This window comes from Haliotis rufescens, unplaced genomic scaffold (assembly GCF_023055435.1).
Source record: "Haliotis rufescens isolate VD_foot unplaced genomic scaffold, xgHalRufe1.0.p SCAF_4, whole genome shotgun sequence".
NCBI lineage: Eukaryota > Metazoa > Mollusca > Gastropoda > Lepetellida > Haliotidae > Haliotis > Haliotis rufescens.
Genome location: NW_025964112.1, coordinates 42563435 through 42584006, shown reverse-complemented (window position 1 = coordinate 42584006; position 20572 = coordinate 42563435). Strand labels below are relative to the sequence as shown.

Genomic DNA, 20572 nt, shown 5'->3' with positions numbered 1-20572 from the left:
CCAATGGAATCTGTTTCGAGGATGTTCGAGGCTGGTTCTTCTCTGGCGTTGACGTTTGATTATAAACTAATTTAACACTCGCAGACAAAAATCAGGTCCACAATGATTTAAATTGCATTTTCCTATACGAACACCTTATCATCCAAATTAGTAAATTATATTTCTATGCTATTATTTGTTTCAGAATGTGGGCCTGGAAGCTAATAGTGTGCTCCACTCAACATACTTCCAAAGTCGTGTTGCCTAATTTGAAAAGTCTGTGGTTGTTCATTCCCACTGACAAAGTCTCAAATTACTTTCACTGCACTAATTGTTTGATCAAAGAACTCGGAACAAGTGACGAATCAAATAATGTCATATGTATGGTCTTTACGGTAACTGAGGAAGAAATCTGCCCAGATCGAGTTTCGATATTTGTCAACTTTTGGCTTGACTCCAAAGCTCAAAACATATCCGTACAAAGAAAGATATATTGCTGGATTCAGCAGTTGCTCCATAAAAATGCCTGTCTCAAAGAATAATCATAATACTTAAAACAATCAAGCAAAATCGTTCGTTAAATTCACGGAAAGTATTTGAGACAATTGGAATTGATACCATATGAAATCTCAAAAACTCCAAGGATTTGCCTGTAATGTTGTTATCTCAGAAAAAAAACACGTTCGATTGTGTCAAATCATGTGATATTTCCACTTTCACCACTACCCCACACGACAAACTGAAGGAAAAACTGCATTCCTTGATCCTTGGAGCATTTGTCACTAAACGCAGTGACTATACACGTAAGGTAGGCATACGTCTCTTTCTTCAAAGATAGGGGATAATTTGTCAAAAATGAAAGCAATCAACACATGAGGTTTACAGAGAAGATCTGTGTTGAATTTATGGATAGGGAATTCAGACAAGACAATAATAAGGCATCCCCCTGGGCACCAAGTGTGCTCCCCTCCTTGCTGATCTGTTTCTTTATGCACAGGAATCGGAATTTATGTCGGATTGACAAAACAAAAAAATAGCCATGGAGTTTAACTTAAGTTTCAGGTATTCCCTTCCATTGATTTATCCATCTGAACTAGAAATACAAGACACAAGTGAAACCGCCTCATCTGTTTCATATTAGCATCTATGCATAGATGATTTCAGAGTGACAAAACCGGTCATCAAGATTGTAGAACAAGATGGATGACTTCGGTGGAAGGGAATGTGCTATTTGATGGTTATGGACGATATCAGATCACCGATATGCCTCAACCTTAAGTTAAACTTCTTGGTTATTTATTTTCTCCCTTTGCAAATCCAGGTAGAAATTCCAATTCCTAAATAAACACAAGTTTATGCTTTAGTTGGAATCGAAAAAATCGGCTTTTAGCAGATACGTTTTATCATTATCGAAAGGCTTTTTGTTTACGGTTATGGTCCATGGATCACGCAAAACGTTGGTAATATATTTTAATTGAGAATAACTTTGTATAACGATGAAGAGATTGTACATGAACAAGGCTGGTATTCAAACGTTTGTGAATCCAGTGAACTATATCAGTTTCAAAAATATTAATCTCCTCAGATAGTTGAAAATTGTTTATGTCCATTCACTATTCTTGATATGGACAAATGTTCACGTATGATATATAATGTAGGATGTGATGTTGCTATTTCTATGCTGGGAAACATTAAGATGAGTACCACTTTATATAGGTATGTCCATATTACACTGATTTAAGCTCAAAATGACTCCCTGAGAAGTATTGAAATAACCCTAACGTGAGTACTTTTAATAGTATTGCCTTGTAATACGGAGACTATTCTCACGCATTGTCAAAGAGATAATTACCCTTATATTAGAAATGCTCATATTTAAAATTGATATAACCATTTGTCACTGTAAAACGACTCCAAATAATGATATATACCGAATAACGTTGTTTAATATTGATCCGTGAGTGTAGGGCTTGCATGCATCGATTCCATTCTGTTTGAACTCTTACTTTCCATGTAATAGATAATCATACAAATATGTGTAAGTGAGTTTTGTTTTTGTAAACATTGTACCTCATATATATAGATGTACTTTACAACACATACCTACATGCTCATAAACATACACTAAAGACACTATTCGAGCACTACGACATACAAATACATTCTATGTCAATACACCATGTTTCAATTACTAGTCCATTAAGGTACATTATTTCGTATGTGTGACGGAAGTGTTTCCTGGGACGCTGACGACCAATTTAATTTCTCGTCCCCCACCCACAAACCAGACACAAATAGCAAGCTCACACTGAACGTCCCTTGCGGTTCTAGCCGAGGGCCTTTAATGTCGACACTATACACACTTCATTGTCTATCGTGTTCCTCTGGTTTCAACCTATTGCTTTGACGCCGTAGTGACGTTGCATCTCACTGTAAGATTATTTGGCGAAGAGCCTTTTCCCGCAACACACCGTGTCCAACTTCTGAAATTTAAGCTGTTTGCTTTATGGCTAGACCGCAGGCGAGAATGAACTCCCCACGCTGTTACATCACTTATATACTCCTTACGAGCGCCTTCCACGAGCCCCCACCTCCACCCCCCACCCTACAGTTCAGCTCTGGTTGTGGCGCATTGACACCCGAGCATCCATGATTTGAAGACGCGACAATTATCACAGAATTAATAAGTAATGTCAATTTTAATGTACTTTTTACCTGTGGGGATATGTCGTATGGCTACTGTTGATATTTCAAGAAAACATTATCATACTCTGATACGCGGCAACAATGTGCTGACAGGGCACTTTGCGGTAGTGCTTCACGTCATGAACATGAGCCACCATGTAGTTAATACACGACCTTCTTCATGGCGAGCACTACAATCACACGACTATGCTATTCACACCCTGCATATTGTACTATGCTCTATCATCAAAATATGAAGAAAAGAAATTGAACTGGATGATACTTTCACTATATATGCCCACTGTCTACGAATAAAAGCGACAAAAACCGTTTCCATTTTCAAAAGAAATATGAGAGTAAGTTCCACTAAAAGCAGACTCCATTGTCCGATTATGACTGTATCGAAAGCACGTGTTTATTGATCACTATCAAATAGTGATGGTACTAGGTTTCGCGGAAAGGTGAGCGTTTCCTGGCCCGTCGGTGTCACCCGTCACAGGCACACGCGAAGCAAAGTATTCAGTACACATTTTAAGGGTGGCATAGATGATAGATATAAAAAGAGAGATAGACTCTGAGGCTCTATAAACAGTCAGATAACTGTGTCTCATTTGTGTTCCTCTTGATATGTATATTAAAAGTTGTCAACCGATCTCGTGGTGTGTAGGGGGCACGGGTGGCCCAGTCGTCTAAGGCGCCACTATTCGCTGTGCAGAGTTGCGTCCCTTGGGCACGCCAGAAACCTATGATTGTGGGTTCGAATCCCGGTTCGCCCCGATTATGTGTCTAGGTTTGTCAGCACCATACTCGTGCTCGTGGGTTTCACCGGAGTGGTAAACGTCTGAGACCAGCATCACTTCGGGCTTTCCTCCAACATTAAGCTGACACGCCGCGATATAACTGGAATAATGTTAAAAGCGTCGTTAAACCCAACTCACTCACTCACTCATGGTGTGTATGATGTGATGTACCTGTGTGTGAGCCTATGTACCCTGAGCTGTCTGGCGAGGGGTACATAGGCTCACATACGGTACGTCCCACCATATGCCCCGAGAGATCGGCTGACAACGAATTTATCTTACCGACATTCATTCATACGGGTCCGGAATATATACCCGCAGTTTCACCGAGTTACCAAAAGTCGTAGCAGACGACGTAAACGAACCGAGTTACTTCCCCTTGCCCACTGCATCGGATAAACATCGGTTCATTTCAACTCAACGATACTTTTTCGAGCTATGAAAATAACCTACGGTGTGTTCCGATTGATTTCTCAGCGGGCTACATGAGCAGGCTACGTGAAAAATAAGAAGCGTGTGTTTTAATGTAAGGTGAAATATATATAAACATGCACAACAGCAGTATTTGTGGCGTCATAATGCCTATGACGTAACAGTTCGTGACAATAGAGGGAAAAGTAAAACGTTGTCATAGGCGACAGCCAACGTTGTGGTTTGACGTCAAAATGCCTATGACGTTATAGTTAGCCATAACAGTGGGAGGCGTAAATACATTATGGTGTGATAAATACTCATTGAACTACATGGGGAAGTTTTGAAAATTATTCTTTTGAATTAAGTTTCGGTTTCAAAAACCTAATGAACACCTGTTCTTTTTTCCATTCGTAAATGTGTGCCATTGTTAAAAAATATTATTTCAAATCGGAAAGAAAGTAAAATGGCCACTCCCGCATTCATTAATGTGTTTGCTTACATTTATACAACGTGCATTTGGACCTCGAATTTGCTGTCTGTGTTAAGTGATTCGGTCTTTTAGTTACATTCCAGGTTCTCCAATATCATGCTCTACCCATCCCGCACATGTTAAAAAATACATCACATCTTTATCAGGCAGTTCATGTTGGTTTTGACAGTAAATAGTTTACATTTGTCAAATGGAAATTTGCAGTCTTAAATCAATATTGATATTTCATATGAAGGTGTGGCATTTTGTTACAGTGACGGTATTTGTATTTTGTGAGTAGTTATATGGACGAGGAATCTTTTTGATTTTTGAGATTTTTAGGCAGTCTACTGCTCCTTCTAGGTTTACGCTCAGATAAACATTTTATCACAGTTTTACTTTGCTGTAAACATGGAGGATTGGTTTTTATAAGGGGATAATTTTACAGTTACTAGGATTGTAGATACACCTAAATGGAAGAACGTCCGTGTCTGTGTCTGATTCTCTTGTTGTCATCAGTGTTTCGCGTGGGAGTTTCATGGTTTTATTTAAGCGTCTTCAACCAGTCACCCTGGATATCCTTGTTGTTGTGGGTAGGTCCTTAATGGTATGCTTTATCTTTAAGTACATATATATGTTTATGTATGTGCGTGTGTGTGTATGATAGACAAACAGACAGACATGATGAAATAACAACAGTAAAAACGTCCAAATCTTCTCCAACAACCTTCATGACTTCAGCAAAAGAAAACTAACTGAAGCAGTCCACATTCGCCGCCACGAGCCATCAATCAACAGAGATCAAGCCTATTTCACCCCATCCGCCTACTATGGACTCATTAAGCAATAATCACCACACCTAAGTAAACTCATCATGTTTAATTGGCTTCATGTCTCATTGGCTTCCGCGTCATGTGTTCTCTGTCCATCATGTAGTTACGGTTTTATCCTTCTGTTGTCATTACTTTACCTACTCATGTTATCCCACTCATGTCAGCAAATGCTGTTACTGGTAATTCTCTACTGTTATCCTCCACCTATATATATATTCTGTACCATGTTCATCATTCAGTCTTGCTTGACACTGGTATAAGGATCTATACCGAAACGTCGCCTTTACAGTAATTAAAGAAGTTGTTATCCATAAATTGTGTCTACTTTGTATTAATATAAAGGGTCAACTTGAACCATCAACCCAAAGAATTAACCGTCCAGAGACCTAACAACTCGCAAACATGTATATCTTAGCACCAGCGGTCAGTCCGTGATGACCGCCTGCTACGCTGAATGTCCTCTGAACTAACTTGTGCTACCTTGACCAAGGTCATAGAAGAAATACTGTAAATCTTGAAATTAACGCGAGCGTGAATTAGATGCGAAAAATCCGAGTGGTCTTTGTTTGCATTAATGAAACTTCGCATTAACGTCTCGTGGAAATCAGATTGGCTGATCCCTCTTAATCACACATTCTTTTACGTTCGATTGACGTTTGCTGATCGATCTATTGGGACTCGAATCCGGGAGTTCAGCGTGACAAGCGAACGCTTTAACCACAATGCTACCCCACCGATACCTTAGCTTCAAGAACAACAAACCCTTATTCAATGCAAGTAAATACGTGCTAGTAAATATTCCTGGCGCAGAAATTGAAAAACATCAGTTATGTCTAATTGCAATTAGTTTCCTCATAAGAGCGAACGCTGTAACCACTAGGCAACCCCATGGCTCTTCTACACGTTGCCAATGGAACTATTGTAATCGGCGAGCGAGCGTATTAAGCACCAGGCCATGCTGGATTTATATACATGATCTTAACAGCGCATTCACAATTGTGTCCAAACCTTGTTTCATGTTTCGGCGTTAGAGAAAGTAAAGTTTTGCCTAAGTTATTTAAAATGCAATATTCCATCAGGTACAAGTTCGCTGCAACGTCGCACGCGTAATATATACAAGGAATGCAACCATGTGAATGTATGTCAATCTATATACCAAAACCCTACACTGGTGGCGAAATACAATTAAAATAATATTCATTTATAAGGTTTTATCAGAAAAAAGTGTTTTAATCTGAACTTGTAAAAAACATCGATACATCCACTTAGATATCGCTTCTCATGATCAACAAGACATGCTGTTACACGAAGATCACTCAAATGCTTTTTTTGTGAGAATAAGAAACGATGAAATAACTAAGCTTCTATAATCCTGTGGCCCCCGTGAGTCATATACATGCTTGAATCAAAATAAAATATAATTATGACTGAGTCACAAAATGCCAAATAATTACAGTATACAAATTACCCTTTCATACATACAGATACTTATATGATCTGTATCCTTAAAAAACATTGTGACAGGTGTAAATCCTCATCGGAATTTTTAAAATCTGAATAGAATGTACTGATAAAAAGTGTTATAACCTAAAATAGAATTGATCTTTTTGCTATAAACGTCTGATCACAAAGATGGATAATGAATCACAATAAGCACATTATCAATAATGTTTTCTGGGAATATTACTTGTGCTATTTAAACTGATATGAAGCAAGTACATAAATGTAACGTTCAATTATATCCCAGTGCACTTACCTTCAGTCACAAATCAACTCTTTTCGTCACGCTTAAAACATTATTATTGATATGTGGGTTTTTTTATAATCCATTGCTTCTAAGTTCATATGGAAAAAACTAAAACACAATTAAATCAAGACACACGGACACCGTGTTCCACGCCGCCATCGAAGACTTCAGTCATTGTTGACAGTTGTTTCTATTGCAACAGCTCACGTTGCCAGAACCTCCCTTCCTCTATAGATCGCGGCCCGCGTCCAGCAGACAGTTAATCCATTATCATATTGTAACATCGATATGGTTTTAAATTATTGTGTTTGTCGTTTTATGAATATGCATCATTGCAATATTAATATCGCAAGGATTCAGACACACAAAGTGTAGAAGATTCATGAACACACGTGGTTCTTAAACATGGATTCTGACTTGCCCTCTTTATTATGATATTCTCCTATGCCGCTCATATGATTAACCAGGCTGCTAGAAGCATTGATACAACTTCAGCAGTATAATCCCTTGAATTGATCTGCTAACTGTAATGTAATTCCAGAAATGTAAAAGGCAATCTTTGTTACATATCTAATCGCAGAATTCCACACCATGACGGTTTCCCAGTCTTTCGTTAACGCAGGTCAATCAATACCTACTGATATCATGTTGTCGTACGTTAAACAAACACTTCACAACTCACTGCTCCCTTGTAGTTATACCATCGAAATCAATTAAACTTAAACCAATTCTGTGAGGTTACTGTTTGTAAACTTTCAATCGGAAACAAAATGTGTGAATAAGAGATGCTTGACAACGTTACATATATAACTGAGAGAGTATTGTTTCACGCTATGATCAAACAATAGCATGCATGGTGGGATGCGCACAATAGCCAGTTGTACACATGTGTGGTATTGGAATGAGTTGAACGCTGCTTTGAACAGTATTCATTTCTTTTACGGCGTGTCAGCTGAACCTGGAGGAAAACCCGATTTGGTGCATTTTATACGTTTCCCAGTTTGGTAACATTCACGAGCATGGGTATAGTGCTGACAAATCAAATCATACTCCGGAGGAATCTGGGACTCGAACCAATCATCATCGCATCCAGAACCTGTGTCCAAGGGGGCGCGTTGATGACTCTGACACAGATGCCCCTCTTGGATATAGGGCAAAAGTGTGGTTAATTTACATTAACATATTTATGTGCGACTGCAGTGTTATGTTCATTGAGTGAGTGAGTATGGTTTTACGCCGGTTTTAGCAATATTCCATCAATATCACGACGGGGAACACCAGAAATGGGTTTCACACATTGTACCCATGTGGGGAATAGAACCCGGGTCTTCGGCGTGGCAAGCGAACGCTTTAACACCTAAGCTACCATCCCATCTCCATTGTACAAGAAGTTAATAGTGATAGGTTCACTCATTCCGATGCCAATGACATGGATGACACACTGTAAAGTAAAAACAACACGAAAGCGACAAAATCCAAAGAAATCCCCCATTCACTGACTCACCTTACCCGGTTCAAAGTGACTCTGTAAGAATGGAATCCTATATTAATCTTAAACCAACTACACAGTAACAAAAACAACACCTAAAGGTTAAATAAAATCATCTTTCAGGTATTCTTGTCTTTAAATGGATTGTTTTTTGTAGTCAGCCCAAAGTATTTCCAGGTTTGGGTTATATACAGGATCCAGGCAGCACACTCATCAGTAACTAAAGTGATAATTACCGTATTAACACTTAGTAGTTCGAGTCCTGATAATTACTTATTGAATCCCATCAGTCTAATTGGAATGTCATCAGGGTAATTGAAACATACATTCCACATAATTGGAGGGCACATTATTGGTGGATAACGAGTTGTCCAGTGCATGACCACGCTTATCATTTGGAGTGGTGAACTGCACCATACAAACCCCATATCAAGGTCATGTATTCATGACTTATTTATGTTGTAAAGGTGAGACTTTATAATTAAATGTATTATCTGTGTATCTGTCAGTCTGTTTTCTGGGTACACTAAGGGAAGGCCATTGTTTGTGTCCCACACTGTAATATTATTCAGGTCTACCACCACTCACGGCATGGTTCAGCGCACGTGTGAATGCAGGTTAAATAGGAAGCAAGGCCAATGCCCTGTGTCCAACTTAAATTCAGTTACTCGATGGTAATGCCAGATTCAACATATGATACTACCTTCCTGTCTGCTAGCTCGACGGTTTGGGGGATTTGAAAAAAATTACAACGGTTTTTTGTTCCCAAAGTTGTAAAGTAATACAGTATTCAGTCAAGACATATTTCAGATTGCAATAGAATAACACATGTCAGACTTTATAAGGTTGCAACACACAATCAGAATCAAACACAGCATGGATAAACCAGCTGAGATATATATATATATATATATATATATATATATATATATATATATATATATATATATATATATATACAGTTTGATTCCTTTGATTCCACTTACATCAATATGACTTTTAAATTAAAGTAAATGACTGATAAAAGCATTTAAAGTAATTAGAACAAAATCAAATATGATATTTTGTCAATACATAATTTGGAGATAGTTCTTAAGCCAAACTTCGAGATCATTCCAATATTTTTTTAGTTTCATTACATTCCCAAAATACATTACAGATTGTTTCATTGACAGTGGTACAAAAGCGTTTGCTTCTCGAAATTATATTTTCCTATGCATTTACTCCCTAGATGCCACTGAATGCCAAATCCTTGGACAAAAAGGCCAGTGTGTCTGGACAGTCAAAATATTTCCCCCGACAACCATAGTACAACAAACGTATACTTACTTGGACACATACACATTGTTTATTTGCATTCAGCACGTGACGAACTGATTAAAAAACCTCTCTGCCAAATACGAATGCGTATGTTTTTACATCACTTAAAGCAATATTACAGTCGTATCTGAAAAGGGGTTTCACACATTGTAATCGTATGAGGAATACACCAGGGCAGTCATTCGTCGCTTTAACCTATGCTGCCCTAACGGATGGCATGGATTGACATTTATACATATTTTATCATCTATTTAAAATTTTATCAAGCAAGCGTGAAAAATAATTCAACCTCAAGGAATTGCACATTGATAACGGGAATGTGCATGTTCATATTTTCTCGTGTGACAACTGGCGACCTACATCCATATATCGCCTTGAAGCATGGATGGCCCAGTCGTCTGGGGCGCCGCAGAAACCTGTGATTATTGGTTCGAATCCCGGTTCGCCCCGATTATGTATCTAGATGTATCAGCACAATACACTAGCTCATGGGTTTCATCGAAGTTGTAAACGTCTGAGACCTGCATCAGTTCGGCTTTCCTCCCATATTTAGCTGACACGCCGTGATATAACAGGAATACTGTGTAAAGTTGCGTTAAACCCACATTGTTATCATCTGTATTTTGCCTTTCACGCCCAACTGAATCTGTTTCAGCAGGTGATCGAGACTAATTATACTATGCCGTTGACGTTTTACATTCGCATCCATCAGACGATCAACACCGTTCTAGTTCAATGAGTAGTGGATAATCTAACGAGAAAAGCTCTTGAAAAGCTATTTTATTCTATTTTCATTGTCTCAAACTGATGCCTGTGATCACGCGTTAGAGATATTAAGTACACTGATACAGACCAAGCACGATTTGTCCAAAGCCTATACGCATAGCCCTCATACATCATTTACAAGCCGTATGGACGCTCGTGCATCACTTCCGAGTATTGTTTCCAGCACGTTTGACCAGCTGTTGCTGACCAGTGTTGAACAAAGGGATATTGTTCGGTCAACTCAATATTAACACAAGATTCGATTTCATTAAACGATGAGCACGATCTGTGGTTCGTTCGCTGGCATGGTAAGATTACACCGGATACGTTAATACAACGTAGGGATGGAAACGAAGGGTACCCTAATTGTTTACCCAAGGAGTTTCAGTGGTCCATTCATATCATTTTCACTGCTATTCTGCCTTTTGCGCCCGATGGAATCTGTTTCGGTGGATATTCGAGACTGATATTTTTCTGTTGACGTATTATATTAAATTTTCAATATGACACAAACCTATATTTTAAGTCATCATATTGTATTGATCTTTATCTTTTACTTCGCATCTAATGTTATATCTCAGAAATTAGATTTTTACATGTTTAATGTTATACAACATTACATCAGTTCAGCCTGTTTGTATACTTCATTAAGTGGAGGGGACACGGGTGCCCCAGTCGTCCAAGACTCATAAAGTGGATAGTATTTTGAACATAAACGGCATTAAGACATTTGCGCAAGCTGCGAGACAACATTTTAGAACAGGGATAATATCATTTAATGTTCGGCACATACAGACTATCCGTACCTGTTAAATATTATACTTGAATAATTTGAGCATGATTACTCGACTGAAGCACCATTCAAATAAAAATGGAATACGAAATAGAGAGGAAAAAATGAGGAAGAATGTCCATGAAATTATTTACTTTGTTAAACTACCGAATCACCTGTGAAGAGACAGTGACAACTCAATATGTGGTCATTCCTTCCTGTTCAGGTTAGGAATACAAGATATGTCTAGGATCATTTTTCTGGGTAACAGATATTTGTGTAGACGCGTTTCTATCAGCTGCATCAGTTTGAACAATATTGGCCAATGATAGTAAAATAGCGACCACTCTCTCCGCTTGAGATCGTAAAATAAATAAATATTTTGGCCCATTTCTCCGTTTGAATAATATTGGCCCATTCAGAGGCATCAACTTGTACAAACATTGGTACATTTCACACCCTGTTCTTTTTTTCATGTTAGAGAGCAATGTCAAGAGAACGACTAATATGTATATGAACCTGATTCTATAGCGCTTATATGTGTTAGAAAGACACCCTGAGATTCTCTTTATTAACAACACTTGTGTCAAGTCAGATGTCAACACAATTCAATGGCAAGGCAAGAGTGAAAACCAATTCGAAAAAGTGTAAATTTGTGTGCAAACCAAGATGGCACTTAACAACGTGTTCTGTCAAATGTGCTTTTTGTACAATACAGTGTCAAGGACACACAGCAAGGTGTAACAAGATCCCTAGATAGCTAATATTTTATTTAGTTTTCCATTTTGTTTTCACTCTCATTGTGGGCGTGGGAGGTACAGATCGATTTGTACTCACACTATCATAAGGTAATTTATATATTAGTTGTATTAATTGTAATTAACTATACCAATACATAAAGTAGAAAAAGCAACGATGGTGAGCTGCGACAGTAGAGGCTAGTTATGTGTTTGTGACGGGTGCCACCGGTTGGGCAGGACAGTGAGGATACCGTTTCGCAAACACCCTGTATCATCACAATTGATAGTGATTCTTAAACACATGATTATGATATAGTCGAATCGTACAATGGAGAGATTGTGGAAATGGTTTTGTCGCTTATATTTATGACGAATGAAGGCATTTGACCAAAACTCCAAATACTATCGTAATGAAGCATTTGGTAGGCATTTAGAAGTTGGGAGAACTTGATGAAGGAGCAAGATGTAGCTCTGAAAGGACGTGACAAAGAATAAAAGAAGTTACTATCCATACAAAGTATCATTTATTCACTATCGCAATGCTATCATCTGTAGCACCAGTTTGAACAAACCTCTATTCAACTATACAATGGTAATTAGTGCATAGTCCGTCTCACAGTCCTCGATGTAATGCTGTTGTCCTAAATGAAGCAAGTCTACTTTTCCACAATCTCTGAATTTCCCTTCTCACTGGGACTCCTTTTCAATTTAAATGGAGTTATTTTTTCCTGTCAAAATTATTTTTAGAGCCAAAGCGTTAGTCTATTCTATTGTGAGCAGTGTAATTCCAGAGGAATTCCATCTTATGTTCAATTGTGAATTATACTGTGGTTTATAAACCTTACAAGAATACATTAATGGTGTAGGGTGACGGAGTGAGTGAGTTGGGTTTAACGCCGCTTTTAACAGTATTCCAGTTATATCCAGGCGTGTCAACTTAATGTGGGAGTAAAGCCCGAGGTGATGCAGGTCTCAGACGTTTACAACGAGCACGGGTATGGTGCTGACAAACCTAGAAACATAATCGGGGAGAACCGGAATTCGAACCCACAATCATAGGTTTCTGGCGTGCCCAAGGGCACAATTTTGACTCCCTGCCTTTACTGGACATCACGCCACAGCCTTACAGTCCCATTAATTCCTGGGTTCAGTAGATTGCAATGGTCCACGTAGGGTGATCACACTCGGTGCATTACATTGTCGATTGTGTGTTATCTTACCCCGGCTGAAAGGGACGTTGCTCATAGTGAGTGGGTCGGGTCGAGAATTCCAGTTTTATCACGGTCTGCTTAATGTGGGAGGAAAGCCCGAAATTATGCAGGTCTCAGACGGTTACCACCTTGGTGAAACACACGAGCACGGGTATGGTGCTGACAAACCTAGAAACATAATCTGTGCTAACCGGGATTCGAACCCACAATCATAGGTTTCTGGTGTGCCCAAGGGACGCAACTCTGCACAGAGAATGAACGCGTTTCAGACGACTTAGGCATCCGTGCCCCGACGTTGCTCATAACATCAATCACTGGATTGTATGGACAAGGCCGCGGTCATATAGCCGGTACAGCATTAAACAACAAAGTTTCACACCGGTTACCCTCAGTGTCGCCATCTTGCTATACTACTCAAAAGAACTTAACCCAAAGATTAACGGCAGTAATATATAAATTGGATGGTCTTTAACTTCTTTTGAGTAGTATAGTATGTACTGAATCACTATAGAAAATCAAATAAAACCAATAGCCTGTTACTTGTTCTCCATTACCAATATAAAATAGAACCCACTTTGACAATCTGTTATGAGGAATAAATCGTTGTCAATTGTTGTTCTGCTCACGATTCGATTTTTTGGTCTAGATAAAAATCACCGATACGTAAAGTCTTCAAAGTAACAAAACAGTGATTCATTGATGACTGTACACACCGCGCTTATATATTGACTAGTATCAGTCTGGTTTATCAGTTTGTTGATGTCATGTCGGTTTGAAATGACTTGTTTTTGCTAAGCTTTATCATTCAACAGACAGTGTTTGCGTGTTTGAATGAAATTCAAGTACAATATGGATAAACTAATTTCTGTATAACATTGCATTCTGGCGAAATTATAGTAACGTGCTAAATAACAAGTTAAATACCTTTCGTTATTTTATATGATCACGTTTTAAATTTCCCTTGACAAAAGTTGCTATAATCAACGCAATAACAGTCAACACAACAAGAACCATCATTCATAAGTGTTACGCAGTCAATGAACAGGACACACAACGCTGGCTGGCTGGCTGTCCCTCTGATGACATGAAAGCATACTCTAAAGCGCTCGCTCGTCACGCCGAAAACCCGTGTTTCTGGTGTCCCCTGCCGTGATATTGCTGGAATACTGCTAAAAGCGGCATAAAACAATATTCACTCACTCACTCACTCACTCACTCTAAAAGGGGACTCCGGTAGTCCAGTGGTCTACGTTGCCGCAGTTCGGTGTGCAGAGGTACGTTCGTTATTCAAACCTAAGATTTGCCTCGAATATGATCCTTGGTTTGTAAACGCCACACCATTGCTTGTGTTTTTCATCAAAGTTGTTTCCTTCCACAGCAAGCTGACACGTCGTTATCTAACTGAAGTGATGTCCAAAGGGGTGTAACCCCAACCCACTCACACTCTAAAGTTAAAGAAATAAACCCAGAAGTACATAAAAGTTCGGTGGCGAACTCATGACCAAATATTACAAAAATATCTCGTTACATGAATAACTGCGATGTTTCAAGACACCTCTGTGGGGAATCCGAATCAGAAATAGGTCCCAACTACCTCATGCTTGTCTTAAAAGCCGGGGGCGTTCGGGTAGCCGAGGGGTTAAAGCGTTCGCTCGTCACGCCGAATACCCGGGTTCGATTCTCAACATGGGTACAATGTGTGAAGCCCATTTCTGGTGTACCCCGCCGTGATTTGCTCGAATATTGCCAAAAGCGGCGTAAAACCATACTCACTCACTCACTTAAAAGCCGAGGGCGATGGGGTAGCTTAGTGGTTAAAGCGTTCGCTCGTAACGCCAAAGACCCGGGTTCTATTCCCCACATGGGTAGTATGTGCCCATTTCTGGTGTTACCCGCCATGATATTGAAATAATACTGCTAAAAGTTGCGTAAAACCATATTCACTCACTCTTAAGAGCCGTCTACATTGGGTATCTCGGTTGGTCAGCGTCGCTGTTATTGCTTGCAGTCACATGCCAATTCAAGACTTTTAAATAAGTGTCATATGGGATACACTGTATGACTAGGATCATTATGCATTAGGCATATGCAGAATATAATTTAAGTTCGCAAGAAAAGTGGGCTCTAAATGCCTTCAATCAAACTTGACTGACTGTCAACTGGTCTGAACCAAACCAGAAGGGTCGTACTACAGTAAATTACGGTTATAACGAACACGCTTATAACGAACTGAGTGATATAACGAACTTATTTTTTAGTCCCGGCCATTTGTTGTATATATGCTGTATACATGCTTATAACGAACTACGGTCATAAAGAACTAAAATAAGTGGTCCCTTTGAGTTCGTTATAACCGTAGTTTACTGTATCATCGCATGCGTAATATAAAAGTTCACTACAAACTCATGATTGGTGGGTGCTACTGGTCGGGATGGACATGTTTACAAGTTACGCGAACACGTGGTGTCATCATTGATTGCCATTCATATGATTTTCACAGCTGTTTTCCCTTTTTACGCCCAATGGAATCTGTTTCGGCGTATAATCGAGACTGGTTATTCTCTGGCGTTGACGTTGCATACCAGCATGGATAACATCAGGTAGAAGAAAAAAGAACAAGTCTCGAACACACAGAGTCAAGATGAACAACGTCCGTGTGTCATAGCCTAACAAAGGGGCGGTGTGGTAGCCTAGTGGTTAACGTGTTCGCTCGTCACGCTGAAGGCCTTGGTTCGATTTCCGACATGGGTACAATGTGTGAAGTCCGTTTCTGGTGTCCCCCCGCCGTGATTGCTGGAATATTGCAAAAAGCGGCCAAAAACCATACTGACCCACTCATAGCTTAACCAACGTGCCTACAAATGATTTACAACTGCAATTACTAACAAAGTGTTCTTATGTACAGTTCATATGCACTGGAGCCGTTAAGATCCGGGTAAGAATAGGTCTTGCTTGCCGTAAAAGGCGACTCTGCTTGTCGTAAGAGGCGACTTACGGGATCGGGTGGCCAGGCTCGCTGACTTGGTTGATGCATATCATCAACCCAATTGCGTGGATTGATGCGCATGATGTCAATCACTGGATTGTCTGTTCCAGACTCGATTGTTTACAGACCGCTGTCATATAGCTGGAATAATGCTGAGTGCGGCGTTTAACAACAAACAAATTACATGCACTGAGTGTATTACTGAATGAGATGGTTAGACAAGGCCTCTTGGGCTTATCTTGTCTAGTATTTCACTAGCTAATTACTTCGATATATTCAGTAATTAGCATTTGTAATAATAAGTGGATAGTCTTTGAACAAACCTCAAGGGATGTTTGCCCAGTTCAGCGCCTCTTCCCAGAGACATTCTTGAACTGTGTCTATGACGTCAATGCACTGTAAAAACTGTTTTAAAGATTCATTATGATATCCCGTGTTGAATAATAATGAGTTAGACTTCATCACAAACGTGAGATAAAGTAATCTGATCAGAGAGTAAGATCCAGCCTTGGTATTTATTGGCCACAATGATGAGAGAATTTAATTCAAGAATAAAAATTCAGATGTCGTTCTAGAGAAAGAATTGTTTGACTAATTAAGGTGTGTATGAGATGGTGTAAAATGATGATGATAAATATAATCAATAAGTCCCATCAGCTAACCTCATATATGTTTAACATTTGTAATATCATAAAAAAACACAGGCTTTCACGCACACATTCGCTAAATTGAATTTTTGGGTCTTCAATTATTATTATTCCACATCAAGGTGTGTGACGTTTTGTTACACTGACGGTATTTATATTTTGTGAGTATTTAGATGGACAAAGAATTTGTGCTGGGTATAGGTTTACGCTCAGATAAACATTTGTTATAGTTTTACTTTGCTGTAAGCTTGGAAGATTGGCTTTCATAACGGGCATACTTTTACAGTTAGAAGGATTGTTGGTACACCCAAATTGAAGAATTGCCGTGTCTGATTCTCCTGTTTTCATCAGTGTTTCTCGTGAGAATTTTCATATATGAATGACTGGTTGTGTAGTGGTTGAAGGTGTCACTTGCAACATAATGTTGAGGGATACATAACAGCCATATGTCACGATACATGCAGAAATGAACCATGAACATGAACTATATTTTGCACTATGACTACCACCTTGGGAGATATTAATCCAGTGTTTCCTCCATGCAAGGTCTCAGATTCGGCTTACTTGGGATTTTGGAGATAATATTTTTGGAAAACATTATACATATAGCTAACGGTCGGACCACGGACGACGCGCATCATTGGTTCGGATAAACCTTCAGATGAGCTATATTCACTGCAATGCATATTATCCCTTAAGGATATGTACATAAAGTGTAGGCGATGTTTAAAAAACATTTTCTGAAAAACTCAAACAGGCATTGTCAACATGCCATCGGGCGTTACACGCGGGCTTCACACAGAATAATGTATTCCTAGTCTTCCAGAGACTCCTACAGATGCTATGATAAGAAAAACATCGAAAAAGTCGACACTACGTATACAGTTTCACGTCATGGGTTATTTATGAGCAGTGTGGAATCAACATTAAATATTAAAGAATTACTTCAGAATCTATGTTATATGTCGACTCCCATGTCAGCAAAACACGGAAGGCTAAAAAATAAGGTCGGCAAATCAATCAATACCAATTAAAGGATATTCGTAAGGTAAATGGTATATTACAGGTGAGAGACCCCCGCGGGCAGGTACAGGTGTATATGGCAGGTGCAATCGATAAACGCGATTTCGTGTAATTGACAAATAGAGAACAAATAACCAGTGCTTGCTGAATGATACCATGGGGATTTCGTTGGACATGATTACATTAAAGAGAATATCTTGAGCCAACAACAGCTGTTACAAAGCAAGGCGAAATCATCATTTCATACTTGGAGACACATCAAATGAATCATTTATATGGTAATACATTTGTTTAGTTAGCGACTGAACAAATAGCTGTTTAGAATTAAGGATCAAATGTCGTGAGGTTTTGGTGGTGGGATTACACCGTTTGTTCTCCAAGAGGAGACATTTGTCTTTTTATTTCTCCATAAAGGGCAACACGGGTTGTACAAAATAGAACATTATTATTCACTGGCATGACATAAGAATGGCAAATACATTTTGTGTTTGTAACTTTTTGAATATTTAAATGATAAATTTTGACAAACATTTTAATTCTTTAAGATTGAAAGTACCAAATAGGCGTTTAAATGTAAATACGTTTGGAAATTTTAAATATTTGTGGTATATACAATAATCTATAATAATGAAATGGTTCACAGCGGAAAATATAATATGACACCACCGAGTCACATAAAATGCACACTCTATTTTCTCCGGCAATGCCAGTGTTAGTGTTAGACTTGTTACTCACTAATAAACATATTAACATCGTTGACCGAAGATATAAATATGGATGCGAAAGTGCCACTGTGTCACTAGCAACATGGCAAACGCAGAGTGGTCTAGTGGAAGAGCGTCCGCCCGGGGAGCGGAAGGTCCGGGGTTCATACCAAAAGACGTTAAAAGATGGTACCCTGTCTGGCGCTCGACATAAAGGGTCTAAAACAAGGACTGGTCGGCTTGGAGTCAGTATACTGTGTCTGAGTGGGATATTCATGTTAAACTTCGGCATGGTAGCTCAGTGGGCTAGCACTATTAATCGGCATTAGTCCGGACTGGTACAAGCAGACACACACACACACACCTGCATGCAAATCGGTATATAAGTGCAATAATCTTGGACGCAACGTTAAACCTCATTTCATCTCACCTCGCCTCATTGTGGGGGATACATATTCAAAAGCATTTTGAAGACATATCCCTTGAATTTGATCAAAATTCGGACAGAAATGTCCATCAAAATACATTGAACCTCACATTGAATGAATGATGCAAACCCCGAACCATTGGCGAGATACTTTCACCATTCATTCACAAGTAACACCAAAGCGGAGATTTGGCTTTTCTTGTCCAATGTCATTTCATATCACTAAATGACCTGACAAGCTTGATATTTTCATGTTTGTTTGTTTGTTTGTTGTTTAACGCCGCACTCAGCAAAATTCCAGCCATATGACCGCGGTCTGTAAATAATCGAGTCTGGACCAGACAATCCAGTGATTGACAACATGAGCATCGATCCACGCAATTGGGATACGATGACAGGCATCAACCAAGTCAGCGAGTCTGACCACCCGATCCCGTTAGTCGCCTCTTACGACAAGCATAGTCGCCTTTTACGGCAAGAATGGGTTGCTGAAGACCTATTCTAACCCGGATCTTCACAGGTCGATATTTTCCTGAGTGGTGAAGCCATGAGTGAAATTGTCATCGCTTTGAGGACCAGATGAGATAAACCTAAGGTTTGCTTCCCCATCGCGTCTTGTCACGTTTACACAGATACAATCGCAACATATTGCTGATAGATTAATACACACGCATTATCCAACCAGACAACTACTGGACTTTGAAAAAAATAGGAATTATTCGAAAACGTTAAAGAAATAATGAAAGGATATTATATCGTTTGAGGACGATACACTACATCGCATAAGTGTTTTACCTTATTTCGCAAAATTACCACGAAGACTCCGCCGAAAACTCAGTTGGTACTTTGTAAAAGGCCTGCACAGTTACGCGGGAACTACACATACGCTTTGTAAGATGTCTGCGGAGCTACATGTATATCAATATCAACTTAAAAAGTAAGAAATTACACATATAATCAAATGGAGACAAGAGTGTGATGGTAAGGTTTGCTTAAGAACCTTCATCTTAATATCAATTTGACTTACATTGACCGCAACACCAGAAGTATCATTTTGGTTGGACTTGAGTTCTTTCTCCAAGCTATCCCACTTCCGGGTTATCGTGGCGCGCCGCCGACTTGCGTCAGTGACAGGCGGGGGCTCACGTTTAACGCTCATTGCGGGAAACACCTTATTTCGATTCCCCGCCATCATGGAGTCGTCACCTGCCAACACAAAATAACTTTATCATATGACAAATACTTTGACGGTTGTTTGGGAAATTGTCTGAAACCATGTCCAGCAATATTCCAGAAGCTCCAGCCTTTAGTGTTTACATTTCAATTTGTTTTAGATACAATCAACCATGCTCTTTCTTCCGAGATTTCAAAGAGCGCCATACGACTTTTGATCAGGGTTACCACATTTCAGGCTTATGTCAAGCTGTCAAAAAGTTGTATGGTAGACATGTGAAGACATTTCCACAATTGATGTACCGCATGTTCCCGTGTGTGTGTTTTTCAGGTAAACAATTGTTTGTTTCGTTGTTGTTTAACACCGCACTCACCAATATTCCAGCTA

At 39.2% G+C, this 20572-nt stretch overlaps 1 protein-coding gene across 1 annotated transcript in view; it reads right to left on the bottom strand.

The window, feature by feature from the left end:
- The window catches only part of LOC124135982 (FK506-binding protein 5-like), a 33210-nt gene extending 13006 nt beyond the window's left edge, over nucleotides 1–20204 (bottom strand). The window contains exon 1 of the mRNA XM_046501717.2: nucleotides 20039–20204. Coding sequence (XP_046357673.2) covers nucleotides 20039–20203 — 165 coding nt within the window. The 5' untranslated portion in view covers nucleotide 20204. The remainder of the gene's footprint in view (nucleotides 1–20038) is intronic.
- Nucleotides 20205–20572: the final 368 nt, after the last annotated feature.